The 21,997-nt window shown below is 40.0% G+C and overlaps 1 protein-coding gene across 1 annotated transcript in view; it reads right to left on the bottom strand.

Annotated features, from left to right (window-relative positions):
• magi2a (membrane associated guanylate kinase, WW and PDZ domain containing 2a) overlaps window positions 1-21,997 on the bottom strand; it is a 284,527-nt gene that overhangs the window by 63,145 nt on the left and 199,385 nt on the right. Inside the window, exons 5-6 of the mRNA XM_085375635.1 lie at window positions 21,491-21,701; window positions 16,007-16,086 (exon numbers count right to left, since the gene is read on the bottom strand). Coding sequence (XP_085231761.1) covers window positions 16,007-16,086; window positions 21,491-21,701 — 291 coding nt within the window. The remainder of the gene's footprint in view (window positions 1-16,006; window positions 16,087-21,490; window positions 21,702-21,997) is intronic.

Below are 21,997 nucleotides of genomic sequence, written 5' to 3'. Positions count from 1 at the left end.
TCATACTTTTGCGACTTCGGGAAAAACCGGCGTAAAACAAAAAACTGTACTTAAGCTGCGAGAAACCGCCTCTGTCCGCCGATCAACTGACCCTAACCCTAACCGTAACCCTTTAATAAACAGTAAGCAGAATTGATATTGTCCTTGCAACATTGGAATTTCATAAATGCACGAATGGCTTGGAATAGAATAACGTCACAACAATGTGATTGGTCACTTGCAATGTTGAACCTGGAACAACATTTTCATGATGGTCTGGGAACAACACCAACACGAGGATATCAGATCATCCAAGTTGGGAATGCAGGATGAATGTATATTTTGTGGACTTTTAAAGACGAACAATTGTTTCCATGTTAAAATGTTTACATCTGAAGTTTTTTGCCCAAACACTGGTAAAATAAATGTTGACAGTGGCGAGTGTTAAATGGTTACTGCTGTGCTGTTGCAAAAAAACTGAACGCTGACAAGCTGTTTTATTGTTAGACCATAATGTTGGCATGTTTTGATAAAGTTTTATTTGGGATGGTGATGTAATTTTCTTTGATTGCTAATATCAGTGGACTATTTATTATTATTATTATTATTATTATTATTATTATTATTATTATTATTATTGTTGTTGTTGTTACTTTTTTTTTTTTTTTTAATTGTGGCTGTTGAGGTGGACACTTCACTTTGCATTGTTAAAGGCAAGCACTTCATTGGCATTGTGTTACTGGACTGACCCTAAGCAATCATTGCAAATAGCAACTTTGCTATCCATTTTAGACACTAAAAGAAAAAAACACTCACAGACCTTACTAGCATCACATGTGCATAACTCAAGTGTCATCTTATCAATGTGTTATGTGATCTTCAATGCGTTTTTTTTTTCTTCTATTTCTGGTAGATACAGACATTTAATTTAAAGTCTTGATGTTGCATCTGTCTACATACTGTTAATTACTAACCCTAATGAGCTGTTGTGTTTTATTTTGGACTGGGTTTACACAAATGCTCACTGAATGTGTTGACAATAAAATAAATTTTAAAAAATAAGTTGGATGTACTTAATTCATTTGTGTGGAACCTGTTGACAAAATAGATTTATGTAAAACTAATTAATAAAGCACAAGGTGGCTGAAAATATAATATTTGAATTAATCTAACTTAAATTTAACATTTTACTGCCACAAATAAGAAATGTGTTGAAGTAACTAATCTAAACTATCTAACCTGAAAATATATCATCTATGTTCATACAACATAACTTGATTTAGTTAGTCTTAAATATGTCTTGTTAATCTTAAGTAGTTTTTTTAAATTAGATGAACTAAAGATTTTTGCTTTAAACTAACATAATTCAATTTCGTGGAACCTGTTGACAAAATAATTTTAATTAAAGTCAACGTTTCATTTTTTTGAGTGTAAGACTTCCTTGCAGCAAAATCATTTTACTCCCAAATCAATTCAAGGGAACGGATTCATGCGTTTCCAATGATAGTTATTTACCTCCTCTCTTAGCGAATAAACCTTATGAAACAGGGGAAGTCAGTTTGCAGACTTAAACACTTTTCTTTACTGTTTTAATGTCTTTGCTAGCTGCTACTTGTGATTACTGGCTATAATTCAGCATTACTTACATAGTCTTTGTTTAATGTGTTCATGTGGTATTATGGCCTCAGTGCCTTACATGCTTTACACAAATGCGCCCACACTGCAGTGCTGTTTTTGTTACTGTGCAGCATGATGATAAATGCTGAACTTAGGAGGATTGTCTCTTTGCTCGCTTTCTTTTGTCTGGCTCCACTGAGTGTAGTCTATAACCTCTTTGTCAGCAGCCTGCAATGAAGCACTCACTCCTAGGGACAAGTTGGGCGAATGTGTGTGTGTGTGTGTGTGTGTGTGTGTGTGTGTGTGTGTGTGTGTGTGTGTGTGTGTGTGTGTGTGTGTTTATATTGTGTATGCAATATAAAACCAATGCTTCTTATCAGTGGAAGGAAATGTCAAGCCAGTGTAGAATTTTCAGGTAGGAGCTCTTATTATGAAGCCCTGAAGCGAGGGGAAAAATGTTTACGACTGCTAGTCATGCCACCACATTCATCCTGCAGTCACAGGTGGAGCGCCTCTTACTACCAGCAGGAGGTATCCTGGCATCTTCCCATATTTTCTGCCACTATTATGCTCCATAATCTCTCTTTCTCTTTCCTCTTTCTCTCGCTTTCGTCCTTCCAAAAGTATCCTTTTATCTTACATTACCTTACCACATGCAGTCTCGCCAAAACTTTTTGAAGTCAGGTTTCACGCTCACAAGTGTATTTTTTATTCTACTTTTTCCAATTTGGTCTTACAAAGAAGTTGGCGAACCACACAGCCCTCAAACACCGCAGGGATTCACCAGGACCTTGTTTCTTGCCCCCCCCCCCCCCATTCTCCCCCCCCCATTCTTTCATTTTTCCACCTTTTGAAAAGCAAACAAGGTGAACTGAATCATTTTCAGTGCCCTGAGCCTTTTGTAGTCACCAAAAATTAAAGTTCTGTCTTACCGGATAGTGCACTGCACAGGGCTTCATCTATCATGTCACCTTTGAATGCAGCCCACTCGAGGGCTCAGGCTCAGGCTCGATCACTGAACCTACTGGGAGAAACTTCTCTCAGCTGATTAATGTACGTTTCTACTGATCAACACTGGCACAAAGTCCACTAACTGACAGAAGGTATGAAAAACACATTTGAGAACACAAAATCAGCTCAATAATTCAATGAAATACACAATATATAAAGATCTAACAAGAAATAAATGGACCGTTGTTGTCGCAAAAGCTTAGACTTACCTACTGCAGATTGCATTCTTTGTAAGTAGCAGCCCAGCATCAATTCTCTAAACTTCAAATTTAAGCTGAAAAGTGTATGAAAGGCCACGGACGACAAAGAAGCCGTTTCAATACTACAATACCGGCTTAATTATTTCAGCTTCTTTTTGAATTGCCACCTGGTCTGTATTCAGAGGCACATTCCCTGCAGCTCTGTGAAAGCTTTTAATACTTTTATTTTTATCCATCACAATAAGACAACTAGATCATCCAAGACACTTTTTACATAAGGGAGGCATCTGATTAAGGCTAAGTTTATTCTTAAACATAACAGTGAACCCATATATATATATAGTCAGACCAAGAAGAAGTCTGAAACAAGTGGTAATAGATCCTTAAATTACAGGCAGAAGTCACAAATGTGCAAACGTGTGAAGAGACAATTAACTTTATGTCCAGTGACTGAAGTGACTTCTAATATTAGGTTTAACTGCACAACTGAGCCTGAAACCCATCACCAACTGTCAGCTAAAAAAGAAACAGGTAACTGTATTAGGTATGAGGTTCAACTGCTTAATGCTTAATGAAAACATCTAAAAAGCCAATCACACGCTGTTTTAAAGACAGACACACATAAAATACTTATTTAAATCAATCAGATAATTTTCTCAGGGAGGTCAGGGATGAGTCCCTGCCCCAAGTGGAGGAGTTTAAGTATCTTGGGGTTTGTTCACAAGTGACGGGAGAAGGGAACGTGAGACTGACAGACGGTGCTGTGGCCGCAGAAGCTCTCAATTTACTGGTCGATCTACGTGCCTACAGTAGTGACTGAAAGAACGAGATCGCGGATGAAAGCGGCAGAAATGAGCTTCCTCCGAAGGGTGGCTGGCCTCTCCCTTAGAGATAGGGTGAGAAGTTCAGCCATCCGTGAGGGGCTCAGAGTAGAGCCGCTGCTCCTCCACATCGAAAGGAGCCAGTTGAGGTGGTTCGGACATCTTACAAGGATGCCCCCTGGGTGAGGTGTTCCGGGCATGTCACACCTGGAGGAGGCCCTGGGGCAGACCCAGGACACGCTGGAGAGATTAAATCTCTCGGCTGGCCTGGGAATGCCTTGGTCCCCCGCCCGGACAAGCTGCAGGAGGTGGCCGGGGAGAGGGAGGTCTGCCCTCCCCGCAACCTGGCCCCGGATAAGCGGTAGAGGGATGATGGATAGAAATAATTTTCTCCTTAAAGCATTTTATAGATACAAAGAAACGACTTATCTGCATATTGCTTTATTTTAAGATAAAATAACTTTTTTTTTAAAGATAAAGAGGCCTTGTACATTTTCACATCCTAACTGTAGCTGTAAAAAAAATACTTTCTTTTTTCAACACTTTTTATTGTATCTTTCATTCAATACTAAAGCCAACGTTCAAGGCTTTTGGTCAACTGTGTTTGCAGTGGAGCTCAACAAACAACCTCACATTAATAAAGGTGTCAGTCAATAAATTGGCCTCTTAGCAGGACACATAAAATTTGGTTGCCGAGCTACAGAGTAAAAGCAAAGTACTCATCAGCCAGCTGTTTGCACAGCTATTCTCTTCCAATATTTAAAACCTCAATAAATAATCAGCATCTTGTTTTTTTTTAAATGCATTTTTAACAGTGAGGCTAACCTGGTTGATAAAAGCATTTCCTGTGACTATTTCACAATAAAAGCAAAAAGCAACTTGTAAAGCATATAAAGAAGTGTAAAAAAAGAAAAATATGATAACTTATTGAACCTTTTTAAGCCTTTACCTGGCATCTGTCTACTGCAACTTGACTTGACTTGGCTTGCAACAAAAACTCTGCCTGTCTGGTAAAAATCCCACTGTAGACATCAGCTACTGCAGAAAGAAGAACCACATTGTGCACACATTTAAAGCCAGCATGTCTCGGCAGATGAAATAAGGTATTAGCACTATTTGTTTTTGTCGCAGGGACAGAACTTGCTGCCCACTTGCTCAATTGAACATTAATATACTAGACTACCTGTGAATTCAACACCCACTTTGTTCAAAATGATAAATAGTGGTGTTTGCAGAAAAACGGAGCCATTTATTTTAAGATTATCCACGGCCCACTGTGAAGCTCAGCAGAAATTTGCAGTACTAAAAGCCTGAATGGAAAAATCAGGAACATTTAACACTCAAACATTAGTATGTAATGAACCGTGTCTATGTAAATGTATATATCTAAGCGAAGGTCTTCCTGCTCTCTTCAAGTCTTTTTCTTCATAACGCCGCCATCATTATTTCTCTCAGGAACCACCAAACAACAAAGAGCTAAACCTACTTGGTTGTGACTGAAACTGAATATTTTCAGAAGACCTGAAAGTGATGATGAACTCAGTCTCAATATTTTCTCAGTCAGTCTAACCTATAATTCATGAACTCGGCTGCCTCTCCAATCAGCACTTAAAAAAATACTCTACAGTTTTGTGCTGATAATGACTATCCTGTCTGTCATAATCAAAACCGCAATCAAAGGGGGCCTGTGCGCTTTGAGAGCTGCTCACCGGCCCCGTCGGATGATTTCTGAGACTTTCTGGGCTTGTTGATGGTCAAACAAGACGTAGCAGAAAAAGCCTCACCTGCAAGACAAGCGCAGTTTACCATTTTCTGTCACACTAGAGCAGAAGAACAGAAGGCATTTTAAAAAAAGGAGGCTGGAAAAGTGGGGGTTGCTAACTTATTCTTCCTTGATCAGGAAGTGTAGGAATATCACATCAAGGAATATAACAATGAGTCGACAAAGAGAGGGAAGATAAAAACTGTTAATATGGTGGTAAACTGAAAAAGGCGAAAATTGTTATTCCATCTGCAGTAATCTACATTTGGTGACATGCTCTCCCCTTCTGTTTGGAAGGGAAGAAACCAGACCCTCCAGTACGGAAAACAACAAGCATCGATGATAGTAGATATGAAAAATATTAACAAAGACAGGGACGTGCTGTCTGTCAGAGGGGCACACAGAAGCAGAAAAATCGAAATCCTAGTTATTATGTGGAAGCACGCTTTCTTCAGGTGAAGTAATAAAAAGGCTTTTTTTTGTCTGTCCTTGAACAGAGGGGTACACTTTCCTTTGGACACAAAATCATGGGCAAAGGACTAAGGTGGAGGTGGGTTACAAAGCGGCTTGCGGAGGCACAGCCTGTACGGGAAGGTATCAGCTGGGTCATCCCATGATGCGGTCGAGATCAGATTTTATAACCCAATGTACTGTAATTGTGGGCTAATGCTAGGTTCAATAAGTTAAAAATGTATTTAAACAATGTAAGTTTAAATGATTTTAGCAAAAACTGTCATGCAAATGTTTTATAGGGAAAGAAAATAACTGTGCGTTCTACAGGACTTTATTTCTTTAACAAAAAAATCTAACTGAAATGCGTCAGTGTCTGTGCTTTGGAAGTTAGATCTGTGGTTTTCAAATGTTAAATGCTTAAGAAACACCAAAGGGTAAGCTAAAATTTTAATGCAACAAACATGTTGGCAGTACTTCTTATCAGTATACTAAAAGACAAAATCATTTTAGATACCCCATTTGCAGCTTTTTAACTTTGCATGACTTTTTCTTAAATTTTGCAATAAGCTCCACTACAAGAGAAATCACCTGCATCAACTCATCAGACACACTGACACGGTCCAGAAAAAGCTCCTGCTTCCTGTGCTCCTGACAGAAAGGATGCTTGGTTTCTAAATGTGTCCTCAGCTTGCTTGGCACCATGTTAGCATTAGCTAACTCCTCTTGACATGATGCACTTGGGCTGAGGGGCTGTTGACATCCTAGCTCCAGCTGAGACCATAAGACCGATCTACTGACAAATCGCCCCCTCCTTTTTTCTTTAGTCGGTGCGTCACACTGGTGGATAGTTGTGCTTTGCTCCACACAAGTAAGCGATCTGCTGCTCCCATCACAAATTTTATGAATCTTCTTGCTATCAGTCATGAACTTCAAGTCCAGCAACTACACTGCCTTTCATGGAGTGTTTAAATTTTGGCGGCTCTTTACTATCAGTGCAGCAAACTTGTAGTTCAGCATGTGCATATGTTTCTGTGACTACATGGCCAACAAGCTATGGCTCCCCGGGGACAATTGCACAAGCTGAGTCATTCTAACAGCTGTCAGTTAATCATACGGCTGAATCTGCTTACAGTGATTTAAAACCACACAGGCTGTGACAGGGTTTGATACACAGTGATGTGCTCATGATTTACTGCTGTATTTGTCACATGCGGGTCCAACAGATATATACCACACATATTTTTTTCCTACTGGGCAAAGATTGTTTACTCAGTCTTTCAGAAGATGATTAATAAACCAATACATCTGCGCCGTGACAGGAAAAGTCAAAGCAACAGCCGTGGCTTTGACAGCAAATCAGTTAATTGTGTCACTTGCTGGCAGCAGTGTTTTCCTCTGTTGTATATTTCTCCATTTCAATGAGCTGCCATTTTTTCCACAGCTTGTTTTCCTTTTAAATGCACCTGCGTGGCGTGGAAACCCTCCTTTCCTTTGCTCTACTTCAGTGTCTCACTGGTCTCTAACTCAAAGCAAGCAGACAACAGTTAAGCAGTAGAATAAAAGTGAGGAAAAAAAGCAGAATTCACAAGCTTGTACCTTATCAGGGCATTCCAGTGACAGGAGGAGATGTACTGAAGTGTGACCTGGCACTTATCCCCTCCTCTGTTGTCTCCAAAGTTCGGGTTTATTTGGATAAACTCTTTGGGAAAAACACTTACAGCTGCATGCAGCTGCAAACAGACAAGCGCACGCTTTCTCCTTTTTATTTTTTGTTTCTAGCGTTACCCTCCGAAGCACTCTTTTTTTCATCCTGCTGGGGTCAGAGAAAAATTTGTGAAATCCTTTTGTTAGGTGTTAAACAAGGTAATTATGTAGAGTATAGTGTTTCGTTATAGCCTCCAGGATGCTGTGAATAACATAAAATAATGTATTAGGGTAGACTTTGTTCACATACCTCTGTAAACAAGTTTGTATAAACTAACTGATATAAAAATGCTTAATTTTAGATCAAATGATCCACTCAGACATTTATTAGGCACACCTTGCTACTGTAGCCGTTACACTTTCATGTTTATGAAACCAGGTTGAGATGATCTGAGCTTTGTGACATGAATGCAGCCATCAGACGATGGGTACCCGGCAGTCACAGAGGGATGCACTTGGTCAGCAATACTCAGGTAGGCTGTGGCATTAAAATGATACTCAGGTGGTACTAAGGGGCTCAAAGTGTACCAAAAGAAATATCCAGAACATCATTACGCCCGAATCATTGATATAAGGCAGGATGGATCCATGTTTTTATGCTGATTATAAAAAAATTCTGATCCTGCCTACCAAATGCTACAGCACAAATCAAGACCCCCTGGTGAGCAAGTGCAAATTGTAGTCTCAGTTTCCTGCTCTTAGTTGAAAGGAGTGCCATCCGGTGTGGTTGTCTGCTGCTGTAGCCCATCTGCTTCAAGACCGGATGTGCTGTACACTTCTACATACGTTTATTGTCATGAGACATAATTTGAGTTACCGTAGCCTTCCTATCAGCTTGAAGGATTCTCCTCTGATCTCTGGCACACAACAAGGCATTTTCACCCAGAGAACTGCTGCACTGGATATTTTCTCTTTGTCAGACTTAGAGATATCTAAAAATATCTGAGAATGCCTCAGCAGATGAGCAGTTTCTGAAATACTCAGACCAACTATTCTTACTCATTCTGATGGCTGGTCTGACCTTCGCAGGTCTTGACCATTTCTTCATGACTAAATGCAACAAGTTGCTGCTGTGTGATTGGCTGTATGGATATTTGCCCAGATAAGCATCTGACTGGTTCCTAATCTGACACTGATATCTAAGTACAGAAGAACATAACAAACACAGACCTGAATCAGCAGAATTATGTACTGTTCTTTTTTTAAAAGTCACAGACAAAGCACTTTAAAGTGAGCTTACTTGACATCTAAATCACGGGTGTCACTCTTATTTTGCCTCATAGACCACAGAAAATGTGCCACCACTGCATAATAACCCATACAAATTATATCCTTCTTTTAACATAATAAAGTGCAAGTACACTCGGAAAGCTTTAAACTTTAATGAACCATCCATTTCCGATACAGATGATGAACAGCCAAAGATGTGTTAAGAAAAATAAGCGCAACTGTGAGTCTACTGTCATTACAAAGAAATGCTACTTTTGTAAATCAAAGAAACCCATTGGCGTGGTATGGTAGGCCATGGGTAATGAAAAAAACCATTAATAACTTTGCAGCACAGTGCTTTCCACCATAAATCATAGTGGAAAGTCCAAAAACAATGCCGGTCTTCCCTGTAGTTTTCACACTTTGCAAAGACATCCACCTCGATCTCAAGTATTAAAATCGGCTCTGAATATTTGAATTAAAAAGGAAAATGGAGTTTAAAAAGTCTATAAATTAATCTTTCTCTCAGCTCTTTACCCTCTTTTTGGCTCTCAGACCCAAACCCAACAGTTCCTTTTGAAGAAGTAAATCTTTTATAGAACGCACACAAATATAGCTCCACTTTTAAAAAAGGCTCAGTATTTTCCTATCATAGCCGGACAGTGTAGTTTGCAGCAAACATTACTCAAACAAAAGTAAATAATGCATTGGATCGTTGCTGTGGTGTAGTACACATTTAATGCACTACTGACTATTCTGGGCAGCAGAATTATGTGGGTCATATTCTGCTACTTCCTGAACTTCAATACCCGTGTGGAGGGATATAACGGTGTGACCTTTTGATTGTTAGTATCCTTTAATAACTTTGGGCACCAGGGAAGCTCTGTGGCACAGTCTTAGGTTCATTTTGCTTTTTGTCTCATTTTTTCAAAAGAAAATAAATAATAATGCTTAAAGGTATCCTTAAAATCATCATAAATCAACATAAATTACCTTAATGCAGTATTGTATATATCATCTAGGTTTATTTATGCTAATTTAAAAAAAAGTGCAGTGCTGGTATTTACACTGTTATTCACACAATGACATTTAATTCAGAAGCTGCATGTCACACAAACACCTGCCACACAGTCTTCCTTGCATCCAATCTCCAGGCCTCAGGCATGCTCTGCTGGGGATGTTCTCAAAATACACCCATCAATCATGCTGTCGACATCTACGCCTGCCATCCCCAACCCCTCCGACTCCGCTCCCGACTGCTGCAGAAAGGCTCAAGGTGAAGGAGGGCGCTGCGTTTCGCCATCTATAATAACTCACCTGTAGAAGTGCACACACACTCACTGCAGGGTGAGTGTGTCTTCACATTCACAAACAACACCCTGCACCCCACAAAAATCACAAAATCGATCTACAAAGTCCCGCTGAGCTGGCTAAATTGACATCACAGCGAAAGGAGAGATGGCATTTCCCAGGCTGGAGTAGCGCTGTCCCATCTGGACAGAAGTGATGAAGTATCGGAGGGACACACAAATACATGCACTGGATGCCGTTTTTTTTTTTTTTTAAATTGCAGATGTGAGAAAAGCAAAGAAAAACGAGTAAAACGCTGGTCCTGCTAGTTCCCCTGGATAGAGCACAAGAAGGAAGTGTGAGCCCAAAGCTAGCCTGTGAGACACGATAATAACTTTGTGTGTTTCGCCGTGAAGCTCCTCACATGACCAGAATGTAATTACTTGTCTGCGTTTGCTGCCCTCTGTATGCACGAGCCCCGTCTTTTGGGATTCACAGAGGCAAAAGACAAGAGGCGCTGTAATACGATTAAGCACGATCAGAGTAATAATCCCTCCCTGCAATTTATGCGTCTATTCATACACTACGTTATACTGTATGTAGTATAACTTCCCCTGATATATAGCATATCTTCTCCAGATAGGACAAACTGACAGCTAATTAAACATGAAGAAACAGTGAGAACAAACTGCTTTTAGTTTACTTATCGGGGGAATTCTCTTTCTCTTTACCTGTGAAGGCAAATAAAAGGGAGAAAACCAGCTGAATAAGTAAAGAGGTGAGACAAGAGTATGGCCCATTCAGTTTATTTTTTTCCAGGCCAACAAATATTTGGCAGGATAGAAAAAAAAAAACACAACCAGGCAATTTTAAGTGAGAGAGTGGGAATAAAAGCAAAGAGGGAGGTTCTGTAAAAAGCTTGTCCTAGTTTTTTTTTTAAAACCAAAACAAAAAAGAAGAGGCACGAGGACACGAGGGAGAGAGGATGATATAGAGGTAGAGAGTGGAGGTGAGAAAAAATATAGGCAGAAAGAGTGAGGGAGAAATATAGAGCGAGTTATGTAACTACAAGGCGCCTGTGATGTCAGCTGCTCTGTCTTCACTGAAGCTGACGCTCCTTTGAACATGCAGGAATGAGCACCCTAACCCGAGCACACATTTCTGCGCATATTTTGACAGAATCTGGTTGTATGCGTTGCAACTGACTTTAAACATGAGAGGGAACAAGTTGTCTTCACCAGAGGTGAAAACATTTACTCACATATGGCTGTTAGGTACAGCGCTGAGGTTCTAAACAGTCAGTTGGGGTTTTTTAAATCTCTATTTCACCTCATTTTAGGAGGGAAACTGTAGATTTTAACAGCATAACATCTGTCTGACAGCTGCAGTTACCAGCTGCTTTTAAGATGAAAGGCTTTACGTCCAAAACACTTAAAATATCATGCATTATACTAAGATTAAACACGTCACTAGTACTTAAAGCAAATTGTGAATTGTGTATTTCAGTATGTATGACCTATGCAGGCAGCTTTCGTATTCCTTAGTCTTGTGTTGACGTAAGAGATTCGGCTCGTCTGTGAGCAAAGAAAATTCTCCCTCCACAGAATGAAACCTACCTCAGAGCCGTGTAACATAGGCATGGTCACAGTGGCTTTGTCGATCACTTAATCACTTTATTTTATATACATTTATTTAAAAAAAATTTCATATTCACACTTTTCCAAGTACACAAGTCCCTCTGACTAAGGTTGGTGATTATCTCACAGGATTAGGAGATAACAAGCTCGATCATCTGGCTCCTTATTTCTTGCCTTGTTAGCCTTTTGTTTAATCGCAACTGCTAGATAACAGTTGACTTAGAGAAATGATACGACCAGATACGAAAATAATTTGCAACAAAGCAAAGCTTTCCTCCTTAAGTGTACTCTGGTGACAGTACAATTCTCCTATCAAATTTGTAATAAAGAACCTTAAGTATTGCGGTTTAAGTCCAGTGCATAAGCACTTCTTCCATGTGTGCTCTTCACTTTCACTCCTCTCCTCTACACTCAAAGTCTGACTTAATACTGTACTCCTCTTCCTCCTTCTCTCTCCCTGTTGTCTCGTCACACCTCAGAGACTCCACCCCGCGATCCTGTTAGTGCTTATCAGAGCATGGCTCGGGTTCAAACATGGACACGCACACGCCCACACCTTTCCCCCAATCAATACCGAATTTACAGAGGCAGCTTTTCTCTCCTAACTGAGCTCAGCTCTCAGGGGTGGCTGGTGTCACCAGGCTGTGGAAGTTTGGCTGAACTACATACATCTCGTATGGCTGCTGACACAGAAACACACTTTGAGTTACTAAAACCTACAAAGCAGAGCAAAGTGCACACCACCGTATTATCTTCCCTGGCGGATCTTTAAGTCTTGGATCGTCAAAAGAAATATATCTGAAAGCTAAATAAATACAGAGGTCAACAGCTTAATTATGGAATTAACAAATCCCCGAACACAAAGTCAAATGAACCAAAAGCTGTGTGAGGCTGAGATGTTGATGCAGTGAGATGGCTAAAAAGATCCCAGAATTAAATAAGATTCTTTAAGTCGAGGTTTAACCCACATAACGTGCGCTTGCAGTTAACACCGTAACAAAATCAGAAATCTCTTTCAGGAAATTCAATATTCCAAACTATAAGGAAATTTGCCCATTTTGACCCACTGAGGTGCAGCATTCAGCTATAACTTATTACTGAGCTCAACAATTCTCCTGTGTTTTCCACTTGAGAATTGAGCAGTCACAAAGTTCAATGACTACAGCTATAAAAAACAAAAACTGTAACTAATTTAAATTTGGCTGTTGCATCCCTCAAGATTGTATCCCTGATGAGCCACACTGTTTTCCCAGGACTCCATTAAATGTGAATTTCAATATGGGAAAGAGGAAGAAGTTGCAAAGACTTAGCTTTGGGGAGGAAGGTGATGGTGAGAAAAAAACCTACTTATATTCAATATCATGTGTACTGGCGATGATGACACAGAAACCACAATTTATGCTTCGTTGACCGTCCTTAAACTTCAAGAAGTTAAAATAAACTGAGACCCGTTTCTCATGACCAGAGATCCTAAAGATTAAAGCTGCGTTATTTCAACACAGAAGCCGTTTGATCTCTAAACCTTTAAGGCGCATAGTGAACCTGCAGATAAGTGCTGAAGGTGCACAAGGAGAAAACCTTGAAGGAGATAACAGCTATATTTCAAACAGGTGCGTTTTTTACCTTTTTTTTTTTTTTTTTTTTTTTTTTTACAGGTGCAGTCACTGAACTTTTTCATTCGGCTGATCCCGACCTGAAGCCACTGTTATCAACTGCTATACAGTTGACTCTCTTGCCTGACTTTGATTCGTACCGCTGGGACTAACTAAGTGGATGAGACGCCCCGAGAAGATCAGCAGCGATCCTTGCAAATATCAGCACATCTCCTCATGTGGTGTGTCCTTGGTGGATAAATAGGATTGGAAGTCTTGGAGATGAAAGCACAATCACATTTGGACTAATTCCTCACAGGCGCCTTTGTCTTTGTTTCTGTGTCATTTCATCATCTTGGAGATCATTCTCCCTTTAATGTCTGAAGATTTAGAGAGAAAGGGGAGTTTCAGTGACTACATGGGGGTTCTTTTGAATAAGAGGCAATTTTTTGGAAGGTTAAAACAGGCTATGAGTCCCCATGTTTAATGCTACCAAACCGCAAATACAAATATTTCTATTTTCACTTAAAACATGCCGGAATCCTTCATCATCTTATGTACTTTATGTAGGATGTAGATTTTATTTAACTTCATGGTACACACCAGGGAATATTTAATGTGTAGTTGATTGAAAAACAATAACCATGCAGCTCTGCGAGGCTGTAGTTATGCAGTTATGAAAATGAAAACATGTTGAGCAGGAAGTAGTTGTAGACAAAACAGTGCAAGCTGGTATGAATATCATTCGTTTTCTAGTTTTTTAAGGAATCTGACTGGTGTTAGGTCAAGAGCTGTGAAAATTAGATTTCTGATCAGGTGTTTGTGCGAGATGAAAGGTCAGAGTCACTGGAATTCATTTGTAGGTGGAGAGGAGGCAGTAGTGTCTGTATTGAATTTCTAGGGCTGTGCAGGAATATTGCACCATTTGAGTATTTGTTCAGCTAATTTTTAAATGATGGACTTGTGTAGAATCTCGGCTTGGGCGACCTTAAGGTATATTTTATTCCAGGTAACTTAATTATGCAACGTAAGTATAGTCAAAAACACAGCAGGAGAGGAAGAAGAGGATCACAGAATCTCTGGAAACACTCAAAACTACAGAATTCATTTAATTGTTGTCGAGGCGTTTCAGATATCAGTTACCTTGTGCTGGCAGATGAGCACCAAAGCTGTTATGATTTCAAACTCCATATAATAGCTGAGATGTTTTATACTGAGGTGGTTGTTCAGCTTTATTTCACAAAAGCTTGTTGTCTCATCTGCCTATGGCTCAGTGACAACAGAAAAAAAGTAAAAGAAGGATGGCAGCCTCCTTGAAACTAGGAAAACATCAGTGGTAGCCTACTGATTTTCTTTTCGCATTCAGCTTCTGATTGCAAGTAGCTATAGTGACCAACTGGTCCAAAGATGATGGCACATGTCACCTTCTGTCTCTAAACTTCTGTCTCTAAGACCAACTGCAATCACTCTGAATTTACAAATGCAGAAAAACTGCCAATAACTCTTTGCAACAAGGGACTCAACTGCCTGCCAACTTGTTGCATTCTGGTTATATTTCCATTAAAAGGTAAGCTGGCTGAGTGTCTGTGTCACTTGCTATCCTGCAGGAACTGTGTCATTATTTGTAGAGGAATTTCTGAACTTCTGTTTCAAATCTACATTTCTGGCTGGAGTAACTGGTTAATGTGAATTTCTGTGAATGTAGATGGTGACAGATTTGTCATTTCTGCTGATTTAATCACAGCTACAGACCGATAGCAGACTGACTCCATGTTATTGCTGTTTCGACACACCAAAGTCAGTTTAAAGACGGCAGCTGACTGCGAGTGGTCGCAAAGCTGGTCTCTGTTTTCAAAGCAACGAGCTAAAAGGGAACGAGATCACAAGTTCATTGCGCACTTTGGCAATAATTTGTGCCAAGTCTGTGCGAGGTGTCATTTGCTCACATGACTTGCCGTCTGAACACTCATTCAGTGTCCAATGTATTTATGTGCTTCCAGGAATATGCATCCTGAAAAAACCTTGCTGCCCTCCCACCATAAACAAGCATGCACTGAAAAGAGAAACAAGTAAGCAAGGTAGTCACTTCTCTTCTCTGTCTCTGTCCATCCTATTATTCATATTCAACTCATATTCAACTGCACTGCTCCCGCAGCGCCTATAACTCAGTTGATAAACCCCCTCTTGGTCACGCACAAAAAGAAAGGGGAAGCAGGAAGGCTGGATGTGAGAAAAAAAGAGAAAGATACAACTCACTTGTGTATTTGTATTTGTCTATAAAAATGCATTGACATTCATCTCTCTCCTTTCTTTTTGTTGTGTGTTTATCGAGTGTGTGGGTGGATAAAGGACACTTCAGATCTCGCTCGGTTGAGAATAAAGAAGTCTTTGTAACCTCCAGTCTCTTTGGTCCTGGGTTTTAAGCACACATATCACGGGGCTTCCTATCAACTGCAGCGCGGGCTGCCACACACATTAGCGCTGCCTCTACATAACTCCTAAAACATACAAATCCTGTACCAGCGTACACAATTTAGCAAATGTCCTTCCACCGACTTGCAGGAAATCATGCCACTATGCAGCTCATCAGAGCAACAGGCAAGATTTTAATCTCTTGAAATTAATGCCGTGAGCAACTTACATTCCAGTGTGTAGTTAGCATCAGTGAATGTAAGAGGCAGAAAAGCATAAAAGAGGAAAAACGAATAGACGATGGAGCTGCTGTACTCACCATCCTCTTTGCATTCCTCGGGCGGCTTTGCTTTCTTGGCTAGCCTCGGGTCCAGCCACGATGTTGTCTTAGTGTTGTGGCTGTGAAGAAAAGACAGAGAGAGCGTGAGAGGCAGTGTGATAGATGGCGAGAGAGAGGAGACTTGGCACAAAGAGAGAGAAGGAGGTTGGTGGATTCTTAATTCAGCCAGAGAATCATTTCAGAGAGGAAAGATGAGACTCTCTTGAGTGCCTGCGTCTAAAAAAGGTGACAAGAGAGACGAAAAATGCTTTAGGTTAACAAAATGGCAATCAATACTTTTAATTTGCTCACTGTCTCTCATTAGCGGGTGGGGGAGGAGGAGAGGAGAAGGGATAGGAATGGATAGAGGGGTGACTGGGGGAGTGATGGAGAGGAACAGCTGTGGGCTTGGCAGATTCAGCCAGAGCCCCAGGCAGAGAGCTGGATCTAGATCAGATATGATGATGTGCCAGGGAAGCGCAATGCATCTACGCGGCTTGTCTGAAGCTCTGGACCCACAATGGCCTCCCTTCATGATGACAGAACAATAGTAGGAAGGGAAAAGTCAGGGGAGGTGTTGAAAATGCCTACAGTAAAAAGATAAAGGAAGCGAGAAGATAAAGGAAGAGGATGCAGCGAGGAGACCTTCTTATATCTTTTTTTCTCTTTAATACTTTTAACTTTTGTGTTTTCCCGCAGGATATTTTCTTTGCAGCTAGGCGTCAAACACATATAGATTTACAGAGAGGAACAGTCTTGAAAACATGCAAAATGCAAAATATAGAGATAATAAAGTTAAGTTAAGTGATGGTCTGTTGATGACAAAGAAGACAAAGGGAAAAACACAAAAGTAATCACCGAGCAAAAAGTAGTCTGGCATGTTTCTCTCACCTGATTCACTGAAGTGCAATGAATCAGCTTCTTTTAGGGCGTTTTCACACCGACACACTTTGTTCACTCTCGTCTGAATCAGCTGGTGACTTTGTGAACTAGTAGTTTTTCTCTGTGGCTTGGTTGCTTTTCACAAAAATAAAACTCCAAACAGACTCCAAGAAAACCTAATTGTGCCACAACAAACCACGTGAGAACTCTCAGACCACACAGCAACAAAATAAAATACAAGAAGTAGTCGCTTTTGTCTGGCCTGGTGGATAACACAACTAAGTGAGTCCCTGACTTATTTTTCAGCCAGGGGCTAGAGTTGGTTTACTCTTACAGTTTACAGCATGCAGCTGGTACCCAGGTCAGATTATGAGTAGATCATGTTAACATAAAGGAAACATTCTCGTTTAGAAACGGACCTGAGACAAACTGCTGAACTGCTCCTCTTGATGCACTTGAGTGCAAGTCTGGTCAAATCAGCACAAATGAACCAGAGTTGGATTTAAATGGACTAAACAGCGCAGATGTGAAAACACCTTTAGTCTCTGTTAACACCTCCATAGAGCTTATCGCTGTTAGGAATGTGGGGCTAGGACCCAAATGCAGAGTCAGGAAGCAGGCAAGATAAACAGAAAAAAAAAACCCAACTCCTGTTTATTGGCATAGAGTCCGTAAGGTACCATACATACAGGAGTAACACCAGGAAACACACCAACAGGGTTAATGGACACTGAGGCAAAAGAGAGAGGGAAACTGTGGCTATTTATACACATAAAAACACTGAGGGCTAATCAGGAAATAAGACACAGCTGGGAGGAAAGAAGACACGGGTTCACAGATTCAGCACTATCACAGGGGAGGTAGTAAAACTAAAAGTAAGTCACAAAAGACAACTAACTGCCAAAGTGCAACACGGAGTAAGCGACAGCAACCAGGGAATCAGACGCAAGACTGAGCTTGGCACATGGGAAAGATACAGGAGGATAGACAAAAGGAAACACATGAGAATACTAGAAACAGTAATGAAATACAACTAGAAAGGAAGATTCAAAATACTAGGACTAAATGAGAACTGAAAACTTCCCAAGATGCAAAAAACTAAACAAAATCCAGAAACAAAGCCCACAGACCACAAAAACAGCACACAGCTCGATGCTAAGACTGTAAATCTGATAGCCAAGTGCATAATTTACAGGATATTAAACTGAAATAATAAGCTAAAAAATAAGAACATCCTCTATACAGCTGCCGAATTGTTGTTGGTTCTCGGTGTCTTTTCAAATTAGTCATTTACTCAATATTAAGAGGTTTTTGAAAAAGAGGTTTTTGATCTCAACGGGACATTCCTGGTTAAATAAAGGTTAAATAAAAAAATAAAACACAAGGTTAGGGTTAGGCTAACTTGTATAGCTGTTAAAGTATATAATTTTATTTGAAAGGGAAAATCTTCTGCTTTTATATGGATAAAATACATCCTAACCCCAAAAGAGTGCCAACAACCTGCTGGATGATGATGTTTATCCAGAATACTAATTGCTGGAATATTAGAATAATTAAAATAAATATATATAAAAAAAACTACGTAGAACAACCAGATAGTTGTTATAGCCCTGCAACATTGTGTTTGCGCTGTGACTAGCTTAATTAACTGAGTTAACATGTTGACATTTGCTGATTAGTATTAAATGCTGCACAGAACAAGGCGTTTCTGTCATACAAATCAGTTATTTTAAATACAAATAACTGAAATTGAATAACTGAAAATAAATAAAATAAATAAATACATTTCATTAAAATATATATTTTCTTGATCAATCAATTAATTGTTTAATTAGTTATAGGCAAAACATGTCAGAGCAGAGATCTTTATATATTTACAAGGTTGAAACTGCATCTTTGCCAGAAATCACAGCTGTTTCATTGTAGATTTTTTCTCAAAGTGTATTGAGGTATTTTAGTCTGGACCAAAGTAACAGACTGATTGAATGGTGCATTGCTGTCCTTTGAGCTATGAACAGAAGCCTGAGTAGAAAAAAATGGACAGATAAAAGAGGAACAAGAAGCTTCATGCCAAATACAGAAGAGCATGAAGTGAACTTCAGTGCAAGTTAAAGTCTTTGGCTTAAATGTTGAATCTTTTTCATCAGAGCTTTTTATTCTCTTTTCTTTCCTCTACTTTAGCCTTTCAGTCATTTCTTCTCCATTACTACCTATAGTATATAAAACGTACTACCTCCTTACTCATTTTCTTGTCCTCCCTGTCACCCTCTCTTTTTTCCGCCTTTGCTATTTTTAATCACTTTTTTTCCCTTCCCTCTTCCTCCGTCTATTCCTCTTCTCAGACACCTCACTTCAAGAGCAGTAGGTAAACGAATTGATCTTATTTGGAGGCCAATCAAAGACAAGCATCCTCCTGGCATCACTTATGCGTAGAAAAAAACCCCTTGATGCTATAAATGCGGTAGGCTAAGTGAATTAGTTGTGTAATGTGCTTGATGGATGTGGGAGCATGAGGTTTCTCTGTTTGGGGTAGGAGACATATGGCGAGTTGTCTGCAGAGGATAGGAATTAAAAGTTTGCATCTGTGGCAAATAGACATGAAGAGACAACATGTGCCTGGCTAGCTGACAACCCTGTCTCATTTCTTACTTTGGTGCTGCTGCGAAGCTTCTAGCAGTTAAAAGAGTGCGCTCAAGCAGGCTGGGATTCAGCTGATTCTACGGAGAGATTTCTCCTAATCACTGAAATGATCAACTGGTGCAGAAAAGCCCCCAAACTTTTTCGCAATTGCAAAACCCCCTCTCTGCTATATCTACATTTGTTAATGTTTTACAAGAACTCAAATGCACACGCAATTCCCACCACACCACTGCAAAAACACACAGCAACTCAATTATTCTTATGTAATAAAAATTCACCCCATGGTTTTACTGCAGCTGTAAAATACTAACAACTCCAATGAATTAAACTTTAGAGCGTTCATAAGAGTTCTACGTAGCAAGGTATTTCTGGGGAGCTTTAAATCTTTAAAACCACCATGTATCACATATAGTCTGTGTGTGTGTGCTGAGCACAGAGGCAATTAAACAGTGCTGAAAACATAAAGTGACCACATCTTTAGCAATCTTCTTAGGATGTAAGGCAAATGACATGATCTCTGAGTATGGCGCTCAGATTCAGAGCTGTCCCTCTGATGTACTCATTTCTAATCCCGTCCATCCCGGTCACTCCCATTGAAAATCTTAACAAGCTGCCTCCAGCTCAGCTTCCCGTCTTTATGTCAGTGCTACTGTTTCCAAACCATACATCATCTAACGCTCGTCTCTATCCACTACACCCTACCTGCGCTCTCTTCCTCACCTCGGTTTGGCACTGCCCGTTCCTTCGGACGGTTGACCCCAAGTATTTAAACCCCTTCAACTTTCACTACCTGTGGTCCTTGCAACTTCACCTTTCCACCTGCCTTCCTCTTCTCCCCAGAGCATACCTCCCACTTCACCAGACTCTCTCCCACCTGGTCCCTACTCTCACTACAGATCACAATGTTGTTTCTGAGCATTATAGTCCATGCCTGACTTCACCTGTCAACCTGTCCAATCAGTTCAATCGATTATCAATTTGTTCATTTTTCTACTTTTGTTTTTAAGAAATGTGTAAGCTGCTTATTATTACAGAGCAATGCCTTTAATGAAATTCTTGTATAATCCCAGCACCAATGTTTAAAGCAACAGTTTGTCTCATAGTTGATACCGATAATTTTTCGTGCCATGATATTTTTTAACATGCAGCCAACACAAACAGATGATTGGCAAGCAGATATTTTTATTGGTGAAGTAATATCAGCTGACATCAATGGTCAGCTGATATATTTGAGCAGCGGTCCCCAATCACCGGGCCACGGACCGGTCTGTGAGTCGTTTGGTACGGGGCCGCGATTGTTGAGGCAGGTGTGAAATTTATGGTTTTATCGATTTTTATAGTTTTTAAAAAAAAATCGTTTTTATCGTTAACTTGGTTTCCCTGGGTCTTTTCCTGTGTGTTATGAATAAATCTTCTTTTTTTGGTACCAGTACTGGTTTTATTTTATTGTATTTATCCGCGACACCTTAAAGGCTGGTCCATGAAAATATTGACGGACATATACTGCGGCACAAAAAAGGTTGAGGACTGCTATATTAAAGGATTTATAATTATTGTGACGTGAGTTTGTACAGATATCCATTCTGTCCACAGCTGCACACAACAAATGGCTGACGGTAAAAGAAAATATTCCAATAACTACGGGAATGCAAAACAACGTTCAAATTCCAATTTTAAAAGTTTTTTTGTTTACATGTATCATCAAAACAGGCTTGATATAAGTTTTTTTTTTAACATAATACTTTAAAAATGGCAAAAACAAAAGTGAAGGAAAGGAAAGTTCTAGAAAATTATATTTTGCTCATTTTTCAGAGACCTTACTTTAAAAGAAGAACGTTTTTTTAGCTAAAGTTTTTTTGTCACTTTACACCCTGCTGAGGTCTTTAAAAATCACTTATAAACATCATCAATTTCAAGAATATCTGAGAAAAGTCTGAATGCATATATCATTCAAACACTTACTCTATGAAGTAGACTTCTCCTTTCTCAGTGTATGCCATCTCCCAGTTGTCTGGCAGCGGCCCTAGCTCATCGTTCTCATCTGGTTTGGGCACTGCCATCTTCGGGATCTGTCCATCATCTTTGGGTACCTCGCTCGGGGCCTCTGCTGGGTTGATCTGCGGGCCGACGTCCCCTGAAGCATCTGTGCTCTTGTCCTCATGTTCACTTGATTCTGAGGTGACAACAGGACAAGATGAGTCAGGCATGACATTATCATCGGAGAGGAACGGGGGAGGGCGAGGAGAGTGAAAGACAAGGGAGCTGAAGTGTGGAAAATGTGAAGGGACTGATTGAGAGAAGGGGCTGGGGTGGAGGCAGAAAAAAGAGGAAAGACTGATTAGAAAAAGGTGAGAGGAAGTGATGACATTGGGGAAAGACAGGAGGGAACAGAGGGAGTGATTGAGGTTAACAAGACAGAAAGATGAATAAATCAGAGGAGACAATAGAGATTGAGAAAGTAGCAGGCGG

The sequence above is a fragment of the Diplotaxodon limnothrissa genome, linkage group LG17 (assembly GCF_057381915.1).
Source record: "Diplotaxodon limnothrissa isolate DT_005_m linkage group LG17, D_limnothrissa_male_GT1.1, whole genome shotgun sequence".
NCBI lineage: Eukaryota > Metazoa > Chordata > Actinopteri > Cichliformes > Cichlidae > Diplotaxodon > Diplotaxodon limnothrissa.
The sequence above is the reverse complement of the archived record's forward strand: the minus strand, read 5'-3'. Positions and strand labels throughout refer to the sequence as shown.